The sequence below is a fragment of the Falco naumanni genome, unplaced genomic scaffold (genome assembly GCF_017639655.2).
Source record: "Falco naumanni isolate bFalNau1 unplaced genomic scaffold, bFalNau1.pat scaffold_251_arrow_pat_ctg1, whole genome shotgun sequence".
NCBI lineage: Eukaryota > Metazoa > Chordata > Aves > Falconiformes > Falconidae > Falco > Falco naumanni.
Genome location: NW_024427407.1, coordinates 34,422 through 43,027, shown reverse-complemented (window position 1 = coordinate 43,027; position 8,606 = coordinate 34,422). Strand labels below are relative to the sequence as shown.

Sequence of the window (8,606 nt, the reverse complement as noted above, 5' to 3'; positions counted from 1 at the left end):
TCAGCAAGTACAGCATTCACCCCGCCTCGCTCATCAACTTCGGTGCCATGGTGAAGGGCAGCAGGAAAACCTGCACCTTCATGCTGGAGAACAAAGGTAGCCTTGACTTTAAATTCCTCATCTACCGAGCAGACCAGGACGCATCCCGATTGCAAGAGAAAAGGTGAGAGAAGACCTGCATCACCTGTCCTGCCTGAGGAGGCACGACAGCGTGGCTGGTGTGTGACAGGCAGCCCAGACACCTGGGTTATTGTCCAGTTCACGTCACCTGCTTGTGAACAGGGAGTGGAAAAGTGCCTCAGTGTCCCCGTGTGTCGGGCAAAGCTGGTGATACAGCTGAGCTGTCTGTAAGCTGCAGGAGGTGCCGCCGGGGGCTGCGAGGGGCAGGGAGGCTTTCCTCTGTGGGGAGGGGAAGGTCAGCTTTGGCTTCAGAGGAAGGCAGGGTGGGGGCTCAGCATGATGGATGTTTCTGCTTTCTCCTCTTAGTGGATGTCAAATGAAATCTGCCCACTCTGGCAAGAGTGAGAACTTAGACCAAAGGACTTCCTCAGCCAAGAAAAGCAAGCGCTCGCTGCAGAAGGTTGCCAGCCCCTCCATGCAGGTGGGTGGCTCCCGCTCCCCAAGACACACTGCTGCGGGTGCTGGGGGAGGACGCTGATGGGGGCTCATCACCGTGGGGTGGGACATGGTCTGCACGATGGAGGTCCGTCATCTCCCAGCCACAAGCAGAGGCAGGAGCTGCTCAGTTGCACTGACAGTCCCGTGCTCTGGCTCAGACTTGGAGTTGTGGGGTCAAGAGAGAGGAGCAGGTCCCGTGTTTTGGTGGCTGCTAGCCAAAATAGGACTGTGAATACCACAGATGTGGGCACGTTCCTGTTTGAAGTCCCACTCCATAGATACCAGATGACCTTGTGTTTTCGTCTTCCCAGTCCCCTCCCTTCCCTCCCGTCACTTCTCACAGTTATTTCTGCTCTCCTGTTTTACCCCTGAGGCTGGAGGATCCCAGCTAGCACCTTCACCTTTTACACCCATACTCCGTCCTCTGTGCCAGCCAGGATAGGCCTGCAGCTCCTCCTGGCTTGTCCCTCTCGTCCTGGGGCTGCCTCTGGGCCGTGGAGTCATCCCTCCCTGCCCTGGGACTGGGGGCTCGGCCTGGCTGGAGGTTGAGGAGCGGCGTACTCCTTGCTGGGGATGCTCAAGGCTGGGCTGCTGGACGTCAGCCTCTCCTGGGACTCTTTCTGCAGGCTCGCGTCACTCTAGGCATGTTCACGGTGTACCCTGGCTTTGGTTCCATCCCTCCTGGGGGCCAGCAGATGATCACGGTGGATTGCTCTGCGGAATCACTGGGGACGTGCGAGGAGCACCTGCGCATCGATATCAGCGACAGAGACCCCCAGGACAATCCCCTCGGCATCCCCTATACCCTGCTGGCTGAGTCCTGCCTCCCAGGTACGCCCCGTCCACAGGTTCCCACAGCCAGACCTGCTGCTGGTCAGCACCTGAACTTATTGCTTGGTTAGAGAGGCGCCCTGACCTTGAAGCTAAACCCTAAAATCCTCAGAGGTTCCAGTTCTTTTCAAGTCAGCCAGCGGGGAGAGGCTGGGAGGGATGCATGGAAGGATAAAAGGAAAGCAATACTCCTTGACTGGGACTGAGCTCCATCCTCGCAGCCGACTCCCCGCCCAAGGCTGGGTTTTGCAGTGACCTGGGCAGAAAGGGTTTATCAAGCCTTCCGAGAGGCCAGCAGGGTCCCGGAAAATTCATCAGGAATTCAGCATTCAGCCCTCCCTCTGCTCTGCTCCGCAGCATTTGTGGTTGATGACATCGAGTCCATCTTTGAGGAGCATCGAATCTGCAGCAACGTCAACCTCTGCCAGACCCCGCAGACGATGCGAGACAAGGGTGTGTATGTCAGAGATGAGAACAAGTTTATCTTCACCGACGTTCGGGTTGGGCACCGGGCCACAGCTCGCTTCAAGATCCACAATGTCAACAAAGTCCCCTGCAATGTGGTCCTTTCCATCAAACCCATCGCCGGTGAGGTAAGAACAAGAGGCCAAGGTGACCGTTGCTCTTTACAGGCTGCGCTGCCTTGTTCTCCAGACTCGTTGCTTCCTCTTGCCCGCCCTAGTCCAGCTCCGTGCAGGTCAGGCTACAGGGGGGAGCAGCAGTGCCAGGGTGGCAGTTCTGAATTTGGCACGTCTCGAGCAAGGCTTTGGCTCACCGCTCTGGCTGGGTCTTTGGTGGGAGACCCAAACCCTTCTGCACATCTCTTGGAAGCCTGCTCAGAGGGGGCCTTTACTGGCCTGACGTGCCTGGGCTCAAAGCAGACCATTCCCTCAGGCTCCCTGGCCTTTTCCTTCTCTTTAAAGGCCAGTTTGAGGTTAGTTGCGGGGTTTCCGTGCAGTGCCCCCCCTCCCTTGTGTGCTGGGGTGGCTGCCCAGTGCTCAAAGCCAGCTTTTGCGCTCCTGGGCTCCCTGTGCAAGGTCAGCACCGCTTTGGAGTCACCCCTGCGATGGAAGGAGCCTGCCCAGGGCAAGCAGGGAGGGAGACACGCTGTCTGGGGCTGTTCCCGGTGACGCATATAAGAATAAGACTGCGTACGAAACACTGAAGGATGTTTCCTCCTAACACGGCTCTGTGGGTTCCCCCAAGTTTCACAGCCCCATCAGTGACATTTTCAAGGTGGATCCCATTCAGATGTGCGTGCCCAGCTGCTCCCACGCCTTTGCTACGGTGACCTTCGCTCCACAGATGATGCAGAGCTACCAGTGCACTTTTGAGGCTTCCCTCGATGTCCTGGCGAGGTAAGTCCCCCTGTGAAATCTGGGCGGGGGGACCTGCCTGATGGCTGCCCCTCCTCTGGGAGGACCCCGACCTCTTGTTAACCCTGATGCTCTCAGTAGCCTTAGGCAGAGTGCTTAGCATTAGAGAATAGAGGAGGCGGTAACTACTAGACAGAGTAGAAAGAGAAGGGGTTATAGCTTAGCCTCTGCGAGTGACTGTGAAGACAGTGCAGCATTTGGTAGCCAGCTGGGAGTTAGTGAATCAGCAAGAAATGGAGATGTGCAACAGTTGAGCTGGGGCTTTCCAAGGACAAAGGTTTAGATGAAGCCGTTTCTGTGCCAGCCAGCCAGCGTGCATTATTTCCTCCTTGTTTCTGTTAAAATGAGATGATTGTATGTGATTACCTGGGGTATGTTAAGCTATTCTCTGTCAAAGGAGCGACTGGAGCCCTTCTAAAAGAGGAGCCCAGTTCCCCTGTCCTGGGACGTGTGTACCAGGGCTCTGACCGGCTCTTCCCCAGCCGTTTAGTGGCTGAGTCAGGACAAGTCAGCTTTCTGCTCTAGTACGCAATTCCTTTTTTAGCGTCCTTGGAAATAATCATTACTGACGGTGCTATTTATTTTTCCCTTCTTGCTTTTATACTATTTCCATGCTGCGCTCGTGCTTTTTGCACGTGTCTCATATCATCGCAGCCAGTGAATTTGCCATGTCTCGCCTGTCGCCTCATTATTTACCTGCTGTGCTGCATGATTCGATTCAGTGACATGTTCTTTAACTGCTACTCTGGAAGGCTCTGGCTCTTCAGAGCTCTTGTGAATGGCCCTGATTGGATTGGGAGGAGGGGGGTGGAGGAGACCTGTGTCGTGGGGTACAGGAGCACCAGCCAGGGAAAATGCAGTGGGTGGTCCCTGCTTTGTTGCTTGCCAGGTGGGAAATTGGTTAGTGCCGGCCGTCACGATCTCTCCTCTGCCTTTCCTGCAGCCCTGCAGCAATTAAAGCGCAAAGCCTGACCTTCCGTGTCAGTGGAGATGGGACTCTGCCTCGGGTGACAGTCCTGCGCCCGGTACTTCACAGTAAGAGAGGGAACCCTCTGCTGGTCTTTAAGAAGCTGTTGCTGGGTGATTCACAAAAACTCCCTCTGGTCCTTCATAATGGTGGCACCCTACCTGTCCAGGTGAGGACCTGCTCAGGGAACGCTCTGGTCTGGCAACAAGTGCTTGTCTCGTGGAGAAAAGGTCCCAGGAAGCATGGCAGACCTGGAAACAGCTCTCAGAAATTCTTTTTAAGCAAATGACTGACTTGCAATTTCCAGGAAGAGAGTTCCTCTTGGAAATGCGATTTTTCTGACTAGCCTATCCTTTTCAGTTAAATACAACGCAAGAAAGTTGGTGGGGTGTTTTCCCCCCATCTCTCTTCTCACGCTTTGATTCTCGGGTGGGCACGTGTGATGTCCTAGTTGCATTAGATTGTATTTGATCCCATTTTACTACACTTTAATGAAAAATTCTGTTCATTACTTTTGTATCCCAACGCCTCTGAACGCTTCTTTTTTCTGTCTAGTTTTACTTGAACTTTGTAAGTTTAGCTAAGAGCTGTGTTTGAAGCGGGGAAGCATGCTGGATGCCCCGTGCTGGACCAGCACCAGTACGGTGCCAACCCACGTGTCACCCTGTACCCACAGCAGTGTGGTTGTGCTCTGTGTTCCTTTTTCTCAGTTGACGATAGACCTGTTGGATGAAGCGGGAGTTTTCTTCTTGAAAGCCAGGCCCACCACACAATGCGTCTACCAAGCTGGGGGCGTGAAGGAGGACTCTCCTGCAGGAGGTAAATCCAGTAAGTGTGAAGCGCGGTCATCCACACAGGGGAGAAATGTGTGCCCTGCTCTTGGCTTGGCCAAGCAGCCGCCAAATGTTAGGTGTTGTTTCTTCGCTGGGGCTCTCTGTACCCCCAGCTTTTCATGTGGACTCTGCGCACGGCTTCCTCCTAGAAAGTGGTTGGAAGTTTTTTCTGTTCCTCTGGACATGGTGGGTTGAGTTGCGGGGGGCTGTCACCACTTCAGCGGACCATCTGAGGTCTTTGCTGCGTGTGGGAGTAGCAGCCTGAATGGAGGCAGCCCCTGAGCCCACAGCCAGCCAACAGAAGCCAAACCCATTCTTTGGCTCAGCTTTACGTGTGGCAGGAGCTGACTGACTGCAGTTTGAGTGAGCGCTGGGTGTTAACCTGTGTTTAAGACACTTCAGCAGTGATACGCGTGGTGCTGTCGTAGCCTTGTGAACATAGGAGGAGGGTCTGGCACCATTGGTGGGAGAACCTGTGCTTAGAGGTTTCAACCCCTTACGCCCCACAGAAATATTTCAGCGGTACAGCTGTATCACTTGTCGCTGATTTCATTGCTGTGCAGAGAGGAAGCCTCACACCGCTCTCCTGGTCCTGCTCCGTGGGGAATTAGCAGAGTTTGACGTGCTTTTCAAACCCACCCTGGCCCAACGCGTGGAAGGCAGGATCCACTTGTCAGTGGTGAACAACCCGTATGAGGAGACCGACATTCAGCTGGTGGGCGAAGGCTACGAGGATGACTTCACGCTAGATAACATCCACGGACTGGTGGCAGACAGTGAGGAGGAGGAGAATGCTGAGGGCAATCTAGAGGAAGACGTAATTGAGGGTAAGAGAGGAAAGGCTGCCCAGGTGGATCAAGGAACAGGAAAACAGACGTTTCTGCTCACCCTGTGCCGCGCACCTGCGGTCCAGCTTTAGCAGCCAGATCCTGCTGCCTTTTGTAGCCTGCAGAGGCTTAAGAGGCAGCTTGAGAGCAGAAGAGAAGATCGTCTGTCAAGGGAGAAGCTTGCAGGCTAGCAGGGAAGGGTCAGAGATACCCGCGTTCAGCTGAGTATCTCCAAAAGGAGGGCTGCCAGCCCATGGTATGCTATGGAGATGAAGCCCGTGTCTAATGATTTGTGCCCTCGATATACGCAGCCTGTGCTGTCACCCCCTGACCTGGCGGTCTGGGAGCGTGCTGGCTCTGTGCAGAGGGGCAGTGCATGCTGTGCTGCGTGGCTCTGCACAGCCACAGCCACGGGTTTAGGGATGTGGCAGGGCGCTTGCATGGAAGCGGTAGGATGGGGAACTGCGTCTCCCCAGGGAGGAAGGCTTGGAGCAAGGAAGAGTTGGCCACGCCTGTCTCTGTGGATGTGAGGGGGGTGGATGGACCTCAGGCACACTGAGACCTCCTGCTCTCATTCCTAGCAGCTGCCAGAGTGAATCACATCCCGTTCGGGGACTGTCACATCGGGAAACCCTACAGCGTGACCTTCACCATCACCAACCGCAGCAGGACGGAGGCGATGCGGTTTGAGTGGCTGGCAGACACCCCATTTCACTTCTCCCCCAAGGTGAGTTTGGATGGCTCTGCCTTTTCCCATTGCTCCAGCCCTGCCCGGCGGGTTCCCAGGAGCTGGCAGGGAGTCACCACGTACCGGTGAGAGCCTGTTTCAGTGCCACAAAGGAGCTGCAATCCCTGGCTTAGCTGGCACGGGGCTGTCAACCCCACAGAAAAGGCTCAGTGTTACGGGAGGTGGCATCTTTTGTATTTTCCTCTGTCAAACCCCAGATGAATACACGGTAAGAGGCAGATTCCTGGCACAGCTGCTCACCACATGGATCGATCTCTTTGCTGTCAATCCTGCCCTTGCTAGTGATTCCAGTTAGGTCTTGGCTCTCTGGTTCTCCCTAGGTGGGACACCTCCATGCTGGCTGTGCTAAGGCCATCACAGTGACCTTGAAATCGGATGTCGCGGTCACCTTCAAAATGCACCCTGTGAAGTGCAAGGTGGCTAGGATCACCTTCCCGCTGCCGCCGGAGCAGATTAAAGACTGGGATGACTGCCTGCGCACCATCAAGTGGGTGGATACCACCATGAGGGGCCCAGGAGCCACGTGGCCTGTGAAGAAGAAGGTAAGAAACGCAAACAGGAAAAGCTAACGGAGCTGCTACAAAAAAACCCTGGCAGGCCACCATCTCTGCTGGCTGAGCAGCTCCTGCGTCCTCCTGACGTTTAATCCACCCGTGAGGTTCACCCGCAGTGCGTTTTGGGGGAGAGGCAGATGCAGTGACCTGTGACACCAACACAAAATGGGGAGGTCTTTTGACAAGACACGTTTAGCCACATGCAAACTACCGGTCTCTGCCAAAAGCTGAAGTGTTGCAACCTGTGTTGAACGGGAGGGCACATTTTACGATTTTATCACGTTTTGTGGTGTTAAAATTTCTTCGTCGAATTCAGTGCCTTTTCACCAACAAGGAGTTTAAGGCGCTGCACTCTGACTCTTGTTTTGGAGTGGAGAGCCACACTAGTGCTCTTGTGTGTGCGCTGGCCAGCCCACCGGCACATGGTGGGTGAGCTGTCAGCTCTGCCTACACCGATAGCAGAGGTTTTGGTGGTGGTGCCCATGTTGTGTGGGATATCTCATTGTGCAGCAGCCCAGGTGCTGCGTGGCAGTCGTGCAGCAGTCTGGAGAAGCATCGCTCCAGAAAGTGCCACACACACGTACCTGGCACGTGTTCCTCCCTAGTTTCTGAGCCTTTTTAAGACCTGTAAACCACACTTCTTCCCCATCAGCAGCAGCAGTCGGAGGCTTTCCTAGTGAGTTCGTCCCCATTCCAAAACGGCCGTCCCCAGCCCTCACCAGCGTGGCTGTTGCCCCACACATGGTGTCTGGAAAGCACCTGCCGCTAAGACAAGAGGGAAAAGGTGCTTTCTGGTTTTGTTCAGTCTTGGGGTTCTCCATCCACAGAACTCCCACAGGGGAACTTAATCCTAATTTAGAGGCCTGCTGGATCTGTAGCGGGCCATGAAAAAGGTCTGACACTCTACAGGGTTGAAACACAGGGACAGGTACCTATGACCCAGTCATTGTCCCCATGGGTGTATTCTCAGTCATGGTGGTGATTATGGTGTTCAGTCGGTAGAAACAAACACTGTAATGGAAGGGTTAAATTTTGTCACCTTCCCGGGGAAATAAATGGGAATGGTCCTTTCTAGCCCCTGTACGAGGCTGATCTTGGAGGCCAAAAGCCTCCTCTTGCTGAGCCGGGCTTTCTAGGCTCTGCTCAGTGATTCTTCCCTTTCCTGTTTGGAGGTGATCGAGACAGACCCAGAACCAGCTCACACTGTCCTGGAGGAGAGCAGCCGTGAGGTGGAGCTTTGCCTCAGTGCTGTTGTCGACTACGCTGAGCTCAAGCTGGATACGGACACGACTCAGTGCAAGGAGACCTTGCCCTTCCAGACGAGGACATTCCCGTGAGAGCCAGAGGCCAGGCAGGGACCCGTGCGTGGGAGCTGCCTTTGCCCAGGGCTGACCTGGTGCCTGCTTCGCCGGAGCCGTGCCGTGCTCTCTGGTGGCCTCTGCTTCTCCTTCTACTCGTGGTCTGGTGAAAATAAAGGCAATAAAGTGCCAATAAAGGCAAAAAATAAAACACTGACATGTTTATTGTTTGGCCACTTAATAAACCTCTTCTAATTTCTAACTGGGTGATTAGGCCTGGCGGGGGGTGGGGGCAGGGGTGTGTGTGCTGCTGCCTGCTGGTTCTGAGGTTTCAGCTTCCACACATCCTGGGCGCCTGGAGATGCCTCACATGTGGACTCGAGTCCCTTCTAGGGCTTTGTGTTCAGTCCCACCTGCTGTTCTTCTCTTTAAGCAAATCATGTATTGTTTCATCCTGTCCAAGTCCTGGCAGGGTGCTGGGGCCTGCGTATCTGCACGTAAAGCCAAGCAGGAGATGGTGGCCACCGTCCTGCCAAGGCGTGCCAGGAAAGGTT

At 54.7% G+C, this 8,606-nt stretch overlaps 1 protein-coding gene across 1 annotated transcript; it reads left to right on the top strand.

The window, feature by feature from the left end:
* Positions 1-539: 539 nt before the first annotated feature.
* LOC121082070 (hydrocephalus-inducing protein homolog) lies at positions 540-8,274 on the top strand. The gene is made up of 10 exons (XM_040581410.1): positions 540-601; positions 1,245-1,449; positions 1,807-2,042; positions 2,656-2,807; positions 3,769-3,961; positions 4,503-4,611; positions 5,189-5,452; positions 6,034-6,179; positions 6,521-6,742; positions 7,927-8,274. Exons 1-10 carry the CDS (start codon positions 596-598, stop codon positions 8,089-8,091), a joined length of 1,698 nt encoding a protein of 565 aa, XP_040437344.1. The 5' UTR covers positions 540-595; the 3' UTR covers positions 8,092-8,274.
* The last annotated feature ends 332 nt before the right edge of the window (positions 8,275-8,606 follow it).

Coding starts and splice junctions, on each gene's coding strand:
- LOC121082070 (XM_040581410.1), top strand. Junction 5,453..6,033: donor AGAGGAAGACGTAATTGAGG/GTAAGAGAGGAA, acceptor TCTCATTCCTAG/CAGCTGCCAGAGTGAATCAC. Junction 6,743..7,926: donor CGTGGCCTGTGAAGAAGAAG/GTAAGAAACGCA, acceptor TCCTGTTTGGAG/GTGATCGAGACAGACCCAGA.